The following is a 15,399-nucleotide window of genomic DNA, read 5'->3' as shown; positions in this document are numbered from 1 at the left end:
ATCTTCAGTATACCATTTCAACAGTACTTGGTATACCTTGGAAATTTCCTTCTTATCCTCTTTTAAAAGTGTGAACTGTAGTTCCGAATTCTCTGTTCTTATGCCTCCCTTTGCACAATCCGAATTGTAGAGATCTCTGATCTGCCTATACTGGAACCAATCATAGTTGGGTGATAACTCGTCCTGTGTCTTTATTTTAAGTTTGGAAGATTCTATTTGGGTTATCTCCTTATATGTTAAACACTGTTGCTCAGTATAGACAGCTCTCGGATCTATTACTTCATACGGAACTACCCACATGGGGGTTCCTCCTTGTAGGAAGTCTCTATACTTCTTCCAGGTTGCATATAGGCTTTTCCGTATGTAATGATGTAGGAACATAGAGTTCACTTTTACTTTGTCGTACCATAGGTATGCATGCCATCCGAATATTTTTTTATATCCCTCTAGGGCCAATAATTTCTTATTCTTCAACGTCATCCAATCTTTCAGCCACACTAGGCAAATTGTGTCATAGTAAAGTCTTAGATTGGGCAGTTGCATTCCGCCTCTTTGCTTTGCATCTTGTAAAACTTTCATTTTCACTCGAGGCTTCTTGCCTGCCCAAACAAAGTCTGATATTTTCCTCTGCCATTTTTCAAACCGCTTAGAGTCTCGGATAATTGGTATTGTCTGTAACAAAAACATTACTCTTGGTAACACATTCATCTTAACTGCTGCAATCCTTCCCAACCATGACAAATTCAATCTATTCCATTTGATCAAATCTTGCTCAATCTGAGTCCATAATTTTTCATAGTTGTTTTTGAATAGATCTATATTCTTTGCAGTCAGTTCAATTCCCAAATATTTCACCTTGGTTGTTACTTCACAGTCCGTTATTTCCATTAACAGTTGTTGTTTTTGCTTAGTCGTATCTTTACATAATATCTTTGACTTCTTTTTGTTAATATAAAACCCTGCCAAATCTCCGAACTCTTTGATCTTCTCTATCACTTTTGGCATATTCTCCATTGGATCTTCCACAATTAACATTATGTCGTCCGCAAATGCTCTAACTTTATAAGAAAAGTCCTTTATTTTTATTCCGCGGATTTCTTCATCTTGTCGTATTTGTATCATCAGTATCTCCAGTACCAAAATGAATAACAGCGGAGACAACGGGCAACCTTGTCTTGTTCCTTTACTTATAGTCAGTTTCTTGGTAGTCTCATCGTTCACCACAATTGCTGCATTCTGGTCTCTGTAGATTTCTTTAACTGCTCTTATGAATTTTTCTCCCATTTGTAGCTTTTCCATAGTGGCAAACATAAAGTCCCAGTTCAAATTGTCAAACGGTTTTTCTGCATCAACAAAGAAGAAACCAACCTCTTTGTCACAACGCTTATCATAATACTCAATAGCATTGATCACAGTCCTTAAATTGTCTCTGATTTGTCTACCAGGTAAAAAACCTGCTTGTTCCTCCTCAATAATTTCCGAAAGCCACCCCTTCACTCTCTCTGCCAATATCTTCGCAAAGATTTTATAATCATTGTTAAGTAAGGATATAGGCCTGTAGTTTTTCACATTAGTTAGATCTTGGCCCTCTTTGGGGATCAGTGAAATGTTGGCTTCCTTCCAGGTATCTGGAATCCGTTGATCCTTTAATACTCCATTGATCACTTCTTTTAGGAATGGTACCAGTTCGTTGGCCATTGTCTTATAAAATTTAGCTGTAAGTCCATCTGGCCCTGGTGCCTTTCCCAAATTTGTTGATTGTATTGCCATTTTTATTTCCTCATCCGTTACTTCATTGTTCAGTCTATCTCTCCACGCTTCCGAAATTACTGGGAGCTTCATTTTCTCCAAATATGTCGCTATTGATTCTTTATTCACCTCTTTCTTATTATACAATTTAGCATGAAATTTATAGAAGGCTCTACTAATGGATGTCTGTTCCAAATACATTTTGTTATCTTCACATATTTTGTTTATTATTTTCTTTTCCTTTCTCTTTTTCAATTGCCATGCCAAATATTTCCCAGGTTTGTTTGCACCTTCAAACCCTTTTTGATTCAGTCTTTTGAGATTCCACTCCAATTCTTTATTATTCATTGCTGTCAGCTGTTCTTGTAATATTTTAATGTCCTGGTAAATTTTCTTTTTCCCTGGTCTCTTCTTTAACTGTATTTCTTTGGCTTTTATTTTTTCCATAATCTCCTGTCTCTTCTCCTCTTTCTTTTTTCTGGCTCTTCCATTTAAATCCATTAGTATGCCCCTAATTACCGCCTTGTAGGTGTCCCAAACCTTGTTGGTTGGTACTTCTTTATTCATGTTGTATTGTATGAAGAATTTTGTCTCTCTTCTCAGCATCTCCATATTCTCTCCCTCTTGAAGTAAGTCCTCATTTATTCTCCATCCTTTCCTTTTGCTCCTTCTCCCCAATTTCCACATAATTGGATTATGATCCGAGCCTACCATCGGCATTATTTCCACTTCCTTAGTCCATAACGCTAAGTCTTTTGAGGCCCAGATCATATCAGTTCTCGATAGTGTAAAGTGTCTTGCGGAGTAGAACGTAAATTGTCTGCTTTTCGGGTTTTGTCTTCTCCATACATCTTCTAAGGTTTCCTGTTGTATCAGTTCAAAAAACAACTTTGGTAGCAATCCTCTTTTGTGCAGTTGATGATTTTTTGTCTAAATCCAGATTTGTCACTCCATTGAAGTCTCCAGCAAGTATTATCTGATCATATGAAAGTTCATCTAGTTGCTTCCTTAAGTCCTCAAAGAAGCTTTCTTTTGCTCCATTAGGTGCATAAATTCCAACTACCAGCACTCTCTTTAAATTCCATACGCATTCCACTGCTATAAATCTGGCTTCCACATCTTTCATTACAAACTTTGGCTGCAGCTCCTCTTTAATATAAAGCACTACTCCTCTTTTTTTCTTATTGGAGGCCGCTGCAAAATCATTGCCCAATTTTTTTGATTTTAAATACTTTACATCTTGTTTTCGAATATGGGTCTCTTGCAAACAAACAATATCACATTTTTGTTTTAATAGCCAGTGAAAGATGCTTTTTCTCTTATTCGGTGAGTTAAGTCCATTTACATTCCAAGATATAACTTTACACTCCATACTCATAATCTTGTTGCTGGTAAGTCCTTTTCATTGTCTCTTATAAATCGCTCCATCTCTCGTTCCGATCTGATGCGTCTTTTGGCCCCTCCAAATTCAAAGGACACTCCTTCTGGTAGTTCCCATCTGTACCTGATTTTCATGTCCTTCAAAATCTGAATTAGCGCCTTATATTTTTTCCGGTCCAATAACACCGAACTGGGTATTTCCTTCATAATGATAATCGTCTTGCCGTCAATCTCCAATGGATCTTGAAACTGTTTAGTCACAATCTTCTCTTTCATATTTCGGGTCGTAAATTGCACAATCACATCTCTTGGTAGTTTCCTCTGGGTCGCAATTCTTGAATTTACACGATATACCACGTCCAGCCACAACTTCCTCCTCCTCCTTCCCCAGATATTCAGCTAACACCTCCGTCATCTGTTCTTGCGCTGTTTTTCCTTCCACTTCTGGCAAACCGCGAAATCTTAGCTGCTTCTCCATGTGTTTGCTTTCCGCAACCGCCATTCTCCCCCTCATCAGCCTCATCTCTGTTTGTTGCGTGTCAACTAAATTCTCCACCGCGCCTTCTACTACTTTAACTCTCTGCTGTGTTCCTTGCAATTCATTTTGCATTATTTCCATACCTTTCTTTACTTCTGACAGCTCACTTTTCACTGTCTGTTTGACCTCTTTGATCAGCTCCGGTTTCATGTCCTTAAGTTCTTTAATCACTTCTAAGAGTTTTTTGTCTAGGTTCTCTATTGCCGATTGCCACTCTTTTTTCGACATCGTGGGGCTTGCCTTGGCTCGCTCCCACGAGTCCGCCCTCTTCCTTAACTCCGTGGCGTGAAATTAAGCGTCTTTTTAATTTTTAATTTAAATGTCCCAGTCTTTTTGCAAAGAAAAAACTTTTAGAAAATCCAAAATGTCGGGCGTCTTTTCTCTATGGTTCTTCTATGGTTTTTGTAATCCAAAATGGCTTACTTCCTCTTCCGCTGAAGCCGCGGCTTTTCCCCTTTCAAAGATGGCGATTCCCTTCTTCCTGCCCTCCGGCAGGGGCCGCTTCTCTCCAGCAACTCTATTGTTATTACATACTTCCTGTCTCCCGACTTCCCGCAGTAGCTCTCGCGATGGCAGGATTTTCTCACAGCTCCATAACCGCAAGTATTCAAAACAATAGTCCAAATTCTTTAATAACTTCTTTAAACTTAGTCTTTTTTCTGTTTCGACTCTTGCCGAGTCTTCTCCTCGTTATAATTAGCCTGTTGCAGTTTTAAAATCTACTTTTAATCTTCTTTACTTTTAACAATCTGTCCCGTATCAGAAGATAGTGATCTTTACCTTCCCATTCACTTTCCGTGGGTTGTAATCACTGTTTCAATCTTCGTTTCCCTCCACTCCTCTTTCCCCTATTGAAGCTTGGGTACGTAGGTCTTATGCCAACCGCATTGGCCCCGAAACTGCCGCAGAGATCTTTGCCGACCTGTCACAGGGTGGGACCTCAAGGGTCGTGAGGGGGCCCGTCGCGTAGAGCCCCCCCTCGCCCGAGATCAACGTGCCCTGAGGTCTTGAGCGTTCTTTGCCTGCTCTCTGCCTGAGAGAAGTCGGCCGCGGGCTATTTTGCCCCCGCCGGCCGGTTAAAACGGCTGTCCGGTCAGCTCCGCAGTTGGAGCTGCGTCAGACCTCCATGAATCCCAAACCGGAAGTCACAGGGTGGTGGTTGTGATGGTAAAATGGTAGAGAGGAAAAGTTGCAGGCCACATTGCAGCACTATTGTGGAGCCAAGCAGGGTATAAATGTCTAAATAAACACATAGATGCTTCAGTGAGCAGTCTTACTAGGCACCATAATAGGAAACTAAATAGGGGATGGGGGCGCCCTATGTGGGACTTGTATTTTTACCCCACCTCTTATTATTTCGTTGGATCCTTGTACAGCAGACTCTTCGAGTCTTGAGTAAGTGGGTAGTTCTTTTTTATTTGCTAGGTCTCCAGTTTGCAAAGATACGCTGCAAAGAAATTGAATGGTGCCTGAAATGATGTCACAAGAGGTTTGAGGCAGAATAAGGGGCATGTTCCAGGGCTAGTGAGGGGCGGAGCTTCCCTGCTTTGTATAATTCATCCAGGCTGTGGGATTTGAGCTGTCTTGGTTCAGAATTCCCCCTTTTTTTTTACAAGCATATAGAGGCTAAAAATGAATATGCGCACAAGTATGCTGTTTTTCCCTTTGGCTTCTATGTCCATCAAACACCTGTGTTGAAGTCCTTTTTAGTAAACTGAGCTACTTTGGGGCAGTTACTCCAAATGATGCCACATCGTTTTTTGGGAAGGGAATTAAACATTCAGATCCATTACTTGAAACCCAAAGGGTGAGGCAGCATGGCGTCTGGCCTTTGTTGGCCAGTTTCCTGGCAACTCCACCGCCCTGCATTCCCTGTTGCAGCCGGCTCTCCCCGTGTCTCTTTCTCTCTTAATGCAAATTATGACAAGCAGTCATAATTTGCATTTAATTGCTGGTTTAGGTGGCCTCTCTGAAAGCATTCCACAGTCAGGAATTCCAGTTGATTCAAGGCCGAGCATGAGCTTTGAGAGCTGTGAATGCTCATGCTGGAGAGCACCTTGTGGCAGGTTTTGAACTGGTGTGTGTTTGGCCGAGGGTCTTTCCACCCATCAGGCAAGAAGAATGTATCAGGCCCAGCCCCATATTTTGATCTTACTTTGGCCTGTGATCGTGGTATTCTGTGCATTTAATTGGGAGCAGTTAAACAAGATCTTAGCAATGAAAGCCATCCCTTAATAACTCCTATCCTAGCACCATTAAAGGTAATATGAGCTGTGAGAGGCTGTATGTATCCAGTCCATTGTGGATTTTTTTCCCTGTAATTATTTCTTAACCCTCATGAGAGGGTTAAGAAATTATTGCTCATGAGAACCAGTATAGTTTAGCAAGAGGTTTGCAAGAGTCCGTAGGAAATCTTGGCCCAAAGGAAAATCCCAAAACAAAAGCCACAAAATACCTTTTTATTAGGACTGCCAAATTAACACAGAACAGCATGCAAGCTTTCAAGTTCTCCAGAGCTCTTTATTGGACTGGATGTTTACAAAGATGTCGAGGCCTTGTCTTGTAAGCATCTGGTGTGAAATGCTGAGCAGGTGTGCCGCTTAAATGGCGCTGTTACCAGCTTGTGTCCTTGGCCTCCGCGGAGGAAAAGGAGGAAAATGGAAGCAGTGACCTGAAAATGAGAAAATTGAAACACTTGAGTCCCTGTAGAAGGCTGATCAAAGAAGGTAAAAGGCTGATCGAGGAGGGTGAAATTCAATAGCCCCTGCATTAACAGTCCCTGGAGTTGTAGTTGGTGACAAGAGTCCTTGGAAGCCAAGTTGGGTAGGAATACCTTGAGGGGAGAGGGAGAGCCCATAAACAAAGTCTCTCCCCTTCCCCCCTCCCCCCCCCCCCGCATCTGCCAAAACCTGCTCTTCAGTCTTATTTTGGTTAGCATTTGTGATGCAATGGCTGGAGAGACCCAGCTCAAATCACCAAGCTGCTTTGAAGCTCAGAGGCTGACTTTTGGCTTAGTATGCCTCACAGGATGGTGGTAGTTAAGATAAAATGTGAAGAAATCCATGCCTATCACAACAAGATACTTGATGAGAAGAAGGGTGGGATAAAAATTAAACCTCTGGATGGGTGGAAGAGGGAACTTTTGCATAGAATGGCAGGCTTTCCCTCTTTCCCCACCCCAAACCGTACAGGGCAAAGGTCCTTTGCCATCCTTGCCCTTTGATCTTGCTGTGTTGTAATTTTGGCTTAACACTGTTTATCCTGTGCTCGCAAGGAGGCAGCCGCCAGTCTGTCATAACTTTGGCCATCTTAGCAGAATTGGATGTAGAATTCAGCATCCTGAGAATCCTAGGCTTTCATGAGACAAAGCAGGTTTCTAGTCCTCATACTACAACCTCAGAAGCCAGATGGTGGTTGAAGCCAGCTTGCCCTGGAGCTGGGCAGCACACTGTCTGCAGCTTCCAACTTTCCCTGTTATTAGGTAAAGAATATATATTTACAATGTTTTGAGGTGGGCTTGTTCTTGCGTTTTCATGTGGTGTAACTTGGAACAGAGCAAGTTTTTCCTCGTGCAGGGTCTGAGACATGTTTGTGCATGTTTTGAAGGGATCCGTGCAGAGTGTCAGCAGCTCCAACGCGATGGGGCATTTTTCTGCCTTGATACTGCTGAGGTGAGACGTGTCATGTGCACAGCCTGGGAGTGGCTTTTGTCTTGCAGTCTCGTGAGGCTGGTAGGTTAGCAAAGTAACTGCCTTTTGTGCAATCCAGAATTTTTTTCTGGAGTACCGGTTGGAGCCACCTGTGGGCTGTGCAAGCCTGTCCACGCCCTCTCTGTGGTCGTGTTTTTAATTAAAGAGGGTTCTGCAAATTGGAGCTGCATAAATTCTGCCCCCCCCCCCACACACACACCACATTCGTGCTACTTTTCTTGTTCCTGTTGGCTCTATTCCCCCTCTACCATGCCTGCCCCTGAGGCAGAGAAGAAAGGCGTTGTTTCTTTGGTCAGGGAAAGGGGGGGGGGCATAACTATTTCTAGTAAACACCGATTCAAGTAACAGGGTGGAATTTGTGACCTGGTGGAATGCAGTTGTGGAGCTGGTTTCTTATTGGCAGGCCTGAGAGGCACTGTTGCATATGGCTAGTGTTGAGCTTGGAAAGAGTTGACCTGAGTCCAGATTCCTGCTGCCCCAAAGGTGGCATCTGGGTTAACATTGGCCTACGACTGGAACTCCTGCTCAGCCTTGAAGCTTACTGTAGGGCCAGCTGCTGTCTCAGCCTGGCCTACCTCACAAGACCGTTATGAGGAGAAAATGGGCAGACTAGGGCCCTGCTGCTCTGTTCTCTTCGGAGGAATGGCAGGAGAAAAAAACATGCTGGTGATTAGGTGGAACCTCCGTGTTCAGAGGCAGTGTAACTTGGAATACAAATTGCTGGCATTTCAACTTCAGAGGACATTTTGGCTTCCATGGCCTGCGTGTGGGCTTGCCAGGGTATTGGGGGAGGGGAGTAGGGTATAAAAAGGTTGCTGTACTGGAGGTCCATGCATGTCCAATATGGTGGGATCTGTTACTCACATACTTTTATTCTGTGAATTTTATTGTGAAGAACGGTCTCGCCTCATACTACCTCTTTTGTCTAAATTTATCCCCTTGCAATCCTATTTGGAATTTAGACCAGAAGTTCTGCGCAAATTTCTTTTAGAAGATTCTTAGAGCTCAGTAACCTGTGCTGTGGCCAAATTCTGCTCTTTAGCTATCAGAAAACGTAAACTTCTCTTAGTGAAAAACACATTATAATTTTTTTATTTTCATTACTGTTATTCCATTTTAACTCTTATCCCTTTTATGCCTTTGTTTTTCCTGTACTGATAATATTGATTTATTGCTTGTAATCGTATTGCTTTATACTGCTGGCTTTTGCTGTAATAAATTGGATTTGGATTTGGCTGTACTGGAGGAACCGTTCATTGGATCAAGCAGGGGTCTTCGTGTATGCTTACCGGAGTCAAGTATATATTATAAGTGCAGAAGAAAGTAGGATAATTTTTTGGGTAGAATTCTTGGCTAGACTGGAGCAGCCCAGCCCCCTGGGCTGCCCATGATTAACAGCAAGCTTGCAAACTCCCTGGCTGGGGACTCCTTGCCACTTGTTTGAAATGTGTTTGGTTTCCATTTATTTGCTTTCTTTGTACCCTGCCCTTTCCCCCAGTTAGAACCCAAAGCAGCTTGTGCTGTTCTCCTCTCCTCCCTTTTATCCTCACAACAACCCTTATGAGGCGGGTCAAGCTGAGCGAGTGTGGCTGCCGGCCCCAGGCCACCTAGTGAGCTGCTTGGCAGAGTGGGGGTTCAGGCCGGGTTCTCCAAGAAATGGCTGCATTGGAAACACTGAGCGCACCGCCCCCCTCTCCCGGGCACGTCCTGTCCTCTTGTTTTTGGACTAGGTAGAGGCTATGGGGATAGGTATGAATAATAAAGTAGGAAAGGGCCTGACCCTGAGCCCCCCTCCCCTCGTGCCCAGCTCCATGCAAGCAAGCTAGGCGTTTGTCCCAATCCCTTTTGGGGAATTGTTCAGATAAAAGGAGAAAAAATCCTGCTAATGACACACCAACCCTATGGGAGAAACGGTATGGTCATTCATGGGGATTCATCTATACAATACAAAGTCCCTTGTTGGCCATGCTTAGCCCACCCACAGGACTTCTTCAGTATCCAGCAGACTAAAATATACACATAAATTTCCTAATTTTTTTTCCATGTCACCAGAGGAACATCTGTCCAGCATGGTCCTGACAAATGGCAATAGTTTGCACGAGAACCACAAGGAGGAACCCAAACAGAACGGCCATGAAGAGCCAGACCACATGGAAGAGGGCAGTGACCAAGAGGTGATCGTCATCCAGGACACAGGCTTCACAGTTAAAATCCATGCACCGGGAGTAGAACCGTTTCCACTGCAAGTGAGTGGCTTGGGGAGTCCCCCAGGGTTTCTTGCCTGACTTGTTTCGGATCTGACCTTGGAAGAACGAGTGCCTGTTTGGGACGACACCTCATGCTGATGCACATGTTGTCATCGTGGCATGGTGACGGACCCTCTGAAGATGATGGCTCCCTGCAGGGCAGAGCACCGCCTCTGTGTGTGTGTGCGCACTGGGGGCAGGGGCGGGGGGGCTGCAGTCTTGCCCAAGCCAGGGGATTTCATATGGGGCCTTTTGGCTTTGTGAGGTTTTCTGCTTTATGGTTCAAGTATATTTTTCTTCTCAGCAGGTACCAAATGGGCTTACAAAAACATAAATAATAATGCAAAAAACAGTGCAAATACCACATCCTGGGCTAGTCCTAGAGACTCTGAGAGCCTGTGTGATATAGAGGTTAGGCTATTGGCATAGAACCTTGCGACTCAGGTTGAAATCCCCACTTCGGCATGGAAGCTGGCTGGGTGACCTTAGGACAATCACTCACACACTCAGCCTGGCCCACCTCACAGGACTGTTGTGAGGATAAAATGGAAGAGGGGAGGAGGGTAAAGTATAAATGAAGTAAATGAATTCACTGCATTGACTCTCTCAAGGTGCCTGGCCGGGGGTGGGGGTGGGGATTGGAGAGGTAACTCCAGTTAAAGAAAACTTTTATAACTTTTTGTGGCCCCTTCTTACATGCCCAGGGTAAGGCTGATAGCAACCTTGGGGTCAGGTAGCAAATTTCCCCCGGCCAGTTTGGCTAGAGTTCCTGATGGAGTTTTGCCATCTTCTGGGCATAGAATCAGGGTCACTGTGGGGCGGGGGAAGAATTTGGGGAGGAGTTTCCTGCATTTTGCAGGGGGTTGGACTAGATGACCTTAGAAATACCTTCCAACCCTGTGATTTTATGATTTTATAAGAAGGATGATGGCATGCATTTCAGGTGGAGGGCCAGACTCTCCCCCCCCCGCCCCCTTGCTTGCTGTACAATAAGCGTAGATTAGCAAGTGTCCTTTGTCCAAAATGGCTTAAAATAAGCTGCAGGCTGATCAGGGAAGCTTAAGCAGATCAGACTGAACGGCCTTCAACTGGAGGTAGTGAGCAGTTGATTTCCCAGCAAGTGTAAGGTGGGTAAAACGATCCCCTTTTTTAGCACTGGCAGGCAACGTGGGCACGTTCTGGAAGGACATTCCTGTGAAAGAGAGTCTGGATGGCAAACAATGGAACAGTCGTGTGGATTTTTTTCCTGAGCTGCATCCCTGAAGATCTGGGCCTTGGAAGCCCAGCAGAGGATTCGGAGTGTGACGCTGCTCTTTTGGGCCCTGGGACTTCCCAGTGCCAGCAGTGGGGTGGGAGATGCTTCCACACAGTGCGTTGGTTGTAGGCCAGGCTAGCCCAAGCATAGTAGTCAAAGTTCAGTCCAGGGTCAGAGCACAAGTCCAGAGTCCAAGAGCCAAGTCGGGGGGGGGGGCTGTAGGTCAGTACCGGTAAAGTCAGGTCCAGATGTGGGTAGAGACAGGGCACAGTCCAAAGGCTACAGGAGCAAGGCAAGGTTCAAGGGCGAGTCATAGCAGGAATTCAGCTCATTGCTTCCACACCTGGCAGTTCCTCTAGACAGGCTTTTATAGCCAGGCGTGGTTTGCAGCCAGCTGCTTGGGCTCTATCCCGATGCTACTCATCGTCACTGTCCACAAGCAGCTGGCGGCATCCCAGGAGGGAGCACTGCGCCTTCTCTCCTGCAGCTCCACTCTCTGCCTTCGTCTGCGGCGTTCTTTGGGTGGGGGTGAACCTGGGGGCGGGGGAGCCTCTGGCTGGGCTTCCCCCTGTGGCGTAGGAGCTGGAGGGTGCTGGTGGCTCTGCCTCAGCTGCTGGCTGTGGACTCTGATTAACCAAAACAAAGAGGACCCCCTCAAAGAAAGCCAACATGAGAGAATACATGTGAGTGGGGTAATAACGAAACAAAATGACAAAATCACAACAGTGTAATGGAGACTATAACTCCATTTGAAGACTTCAAATGGTCACATACGGCATGGCTGTCACATACGGCGTGAGGACGGCGTATGTGACTATTCGAAGACTTCATTTTGGACATGGTTTCTGAATAATATTGATTACTATTTATTGTTTCGGTGGAAGCACTTCGCCCCTGAAGAGGTTGCAAACACGAAACAGCGGAACCAAGCCGGAGCTGCCTGTAGGACGTCGTGGGCTCTGCTGTCGGCATCCCACCTTCATCATCTCCACCTGGAAAGAAAAAACAAATTGACTTGATTGGAATAAGTCGGACTGTTCCGTTTTTCACTGGAAGCCCTACCTGTTGGATGTCTTCCTGATTGCGACTTCTCTGTGATTTACTTTTTATATCCAGTGTTGTTGCTTATGTATGTTTTTCATGGTACTTGATTTCTTTGACTTGCTGATTCTGTTGAGAGTTATATTCTCCATTACACTGTTGTGATTTTGTCTTTTTGTCTCGTTTTTATCCCACTCACGTGTATTCTCTCATGTGGACTCTGATTAGCCCGCAGCTGTTCTTCCTGATCACCAGCGTCAGCTGAGTCAGGGCTGGCTACACAAGGCTCCTCTCCTCCTGAGGAGTCCTCACTTTCACTGAGCCCAGACTGGCCCCATGACAGCGTTCTGCATGGGGAGCCGGCAGCCTTTTCTTTCACATGCTGGTTCTTCAGTTGAAGGGGCTTCTTGTTTATCATCCACCCAAGAAAACAGGAGAAGAGACCCAGAGAAGGGGCAATGCGGGAAACAGGCCTAGAGGAGCCCAAAGTGAGAGCTGTAGGACAGGCTTGGGGGGGGGGGGAGTCTGGGAATAGCTGAGGAGTTGCGTTTGAATGTAGGGGTGTGAGACTGTGGGCTGACCAGGGATGAGATGCCGGCACAGCCTCTGAGTGGTCTCTCTGTGGTACACTCTTGACAGCTGGGCCCTGCAGGCAGATCGAGGCCAATCAGAAATACCCCTTGGGGAGAAGAAGTATACCACAGAGGGCAGAGCCACAGAACTGGGTGAGGGGAATTTAACAGATGTTAGAGGGAAATTATACAGTCCCTATCTCTCAAAAGCAGTTGATTTATTGCATCATTTAGTTGGTAGCTGCTCTTTTACAGCACTCTAATTGCATTCCTTGATGAAAAAGTAACGGCTGGAAATACACATGGGTCTGTCTCCTGCACCTGTCCGTCTCATCCTCTCTCGTGCCTTTTAGGGATTCCGCATGATTTGTGGGATGTCTCTGTCACCTTAAGAAGGACGTCACTGCCCTGGCAGATGCAGGTGCCCAATGGTTTTACAGAGATGATCCCCCTCTTTTTTTGTAGAGCAGTTTGCTGCTGTGGCTCACTGGCATGGCTGTCTTCGAAGTAGTCATGCAGATCCCACTGTGTCCAGCTGGCGTTGCCCACAGCAGTCAGCCCAGCACAGGGTGGGGTGGCATAGTCTGGTGATGGGTGGACCCAACCCCACCCCTTCTGGGTCCCTTCAGCAGTGAGAAGTAGTGGCCACAGCCACCGACTCATCTGCCCCCCACATGTGTTTTCTTTCTGGTCTAAAGGGAATAGCATTCTGGAGAATAGCATTCTGTTGAGGGTTGCAGGTGCAGCAGGGGAAAGTGAGCAGCAGCTAGGATGGGGCAAGGGGAAGGGTGATGTTCGACCAACCTGTTAGCTGAGCCATCTCATGAACTGGGGGAGGGTATCTGCCTCCTACACCTTTTCCTGGCTGGGAACCGCAGAGCCTAGTGCCAGCCATGCCTGGTGGCTTCAGCTTCTGGCGGGAGACTAATTTGTTTTCTACTCTCCCTCCCCACACTCCCATAAGGTCTCCCCTCAAGAGATGGTCCAGGAGATCCACCAAGTTTTGATGGACCGCGAGGACACCTGCCACCGGACGTGTTTCTCTCTCCAGCTGGATGGCAACGTCCTGGATAACTTTGCGGAGCTGAAGACCATCGAAGGGTTACAAGAAGGCTCCTTGCTGAAAGTAGTTGAAGGTAAAAAAAAAAAAAGTAATTTAAAAAAATCTGGGGGATTAAAACAGCAGCTGTCTTTGAACAGAAACTGATAACCAGTCAAGCCAATGCGTTGCTCTTTTTACTACACTGATACTGAAAGTACACGTTAGTCTTTAGAATATCTCAGTAGCACATGGGGAAAGAACAGTGTGGGATCTGAGGGGGGATTGGGAGATTGCGGCCCTGTGGTAGTACCTAGTTTGCATGCCAGAAGTCCTAACTTCTCCAATTAAAGGATCTCTGTTAGCAAGTGTAAGAGAAGGCCTTTCTCTGCCTGGATGTTGTCAGTCTGAGTAGACAGTACCAGAACAGTCGTCTGATTTTGTCTGTTCCAGAGAATCCTTGAACAAGAGTTGGCCCCAATCTCAACCATGTGATAGTGGTGAGCAGTAGCTGCTCCTTGTTCCATCCACGTGATGTGCGAAATTTGCCTAGATGCTACTTCTTTTCTCCAACCCCCTCCCCGCACAGAACCGTACACAGTCCGAGAAGCCAGGATACACGTCCGTCACATCCGAGACCTTCTCAAGAGCCTTGACCCCTCGGACGCTTTCAATGGTGTTGACTGTAACTCGCTGTCGTTCCTCAGTGTCTTCACTGAAGGAGATCTTGGAGGTATGTGAGCGAAGGCCCCCAGTAGGGGTGCCCACTGAAGGAGGGAACAAGCTCAGTGTCTTTGGTTGCGGCCCCCGCATATATGAACCTGCTTGATCTCAGAGATCATCTCAAACGTCCCTGCTTGCGGGGGGGGGGGGGGAGGTCCAGGGCAGCTTTATGGTATCCTTGCCCCAGCAGCCCTTACACAGCACCAACTGGGTTCTGTGCTAGATGCTTTGCTAATGTGGTCTTGACTCTCCCAAGCTTTTGGTGGTTAATACAGGTTTCAGATACAGGATAAACGTTAGGTTAAATATTAAGAGAAATTTCCTAACAGCCAAAATAGAACAAAAGACTTGGGGGGGGGGGTCCTCTTTCTCTCTGGAAGTCTTCAAGCGGGGGCTGGGCATCCAGTTTGTTGCAGAGGCTGGCTTTGCATATCATGCAGCAGGCCAAAGGAGACCAGAGCGGACTGAGTGGCCTCTTCAGACTCCAGGATGCTCTGACTCTACAACTTCTGGTCTGTGTTAGTCCACACTGTTCCTAATTTGCAGTTATAAAATGGAGGGAGACAAGAATGATGTAAGCCACTTCAGGTCTCTGTCGGAGCAGAAGATAGAGGATAAAGAAGTAAATCAAATATCCCTGGTGCTGTGAGAGTGGCATAAACTCTGTGGCTGCTAACCATGATAGATAGCAGTGGAACCTCCCTGTTAACGGGAGCATGCCTTGGGTTATCAGTCGCAGGGGACACGTGGAGATGCCATTTGCCACCATCTTCTCCTCCTGAGTTTCCTGGAACAGGGATCTTCAGCTGTTCCAGATCTGAGATCCACTGAGCTGCAAGCACATGACCTGAAGTCACATGACAGAAAGGCAAGCAGCCAAATCAACGACTCCCCAGTGTTCAGGCTAGGGCTGTGGGCAGCAGGCCAAGCACCAGGGCTGTGAAACATCGGCCTGAACCCTGGGAAGGTGTGTCATGGTGAGGGGCGAGGCAAGGCTCAGAGCCGGGGGGAATCTTTTCTACTGATTGGGTGACCTCTTCTCACTACCCTGCTGCTCTGTTCAGCAGGAGCCAGAGCTCTCTGCGCATGGGCACTAGTTTTCATTCAAAGCACAAAACGCCCCCCTCCCCCATCCAATCCTTCTCC

At 46.1% G+C, this 15,399-nt stretch overlaps 1 protein-coding gene across 3 annotated transcripts in view; it reads left to right on the top strand.

Annotated features, from left to right (window-relative positions):
- CLUH (clustered mitochondria homolog) overlaps positions 1-15,399 on the top strand; it is a 102,887-nt gene that overhangs the window by 29,508 nt on the left and 57,980 nt on the right. For 2 of the 3 annotated variants that reach the window (XM_055001156.1, XM_055001157.1), the window contains exons 2-4: positions 9,430-9,623; positions 13,456-13,627; positions 14,120-14,263. In XM_055001156.1, the coding sequence (XP_054857131.1) occupies positions 9,430-9,623; positions 13,456-13,627; positions 14,120-14,263 (510 nt within the window). Of the gene's footprint in view, positions 1-7,064; positions 7,149-9,429; positions 9,624-13,455; positions 13,628-14,119; positions 14,264-15,399 lie in introns of those variants that run through there. The other variant, XM_055001158.1, reaches the window with a different exon arrangement.

Source organism: Eublepharis macularius, chromosome 17, assembly GCF_028583425.1.
Source record: "Eublepharis macularius isolate TG4126 chromosome 17, MPM_Emac_v1.0, whole genome shotgun sequence".
Classification (NCBI taxonomy): Eukaryota; Metazoa; Chordata; class Lepidosauria; order Squamata; family Eublepharidae; genus Eublepharis; species Eublepharis macularius.
This window is presented reverse-complemented; position numbering and strand designations above follow the sequence as displayed.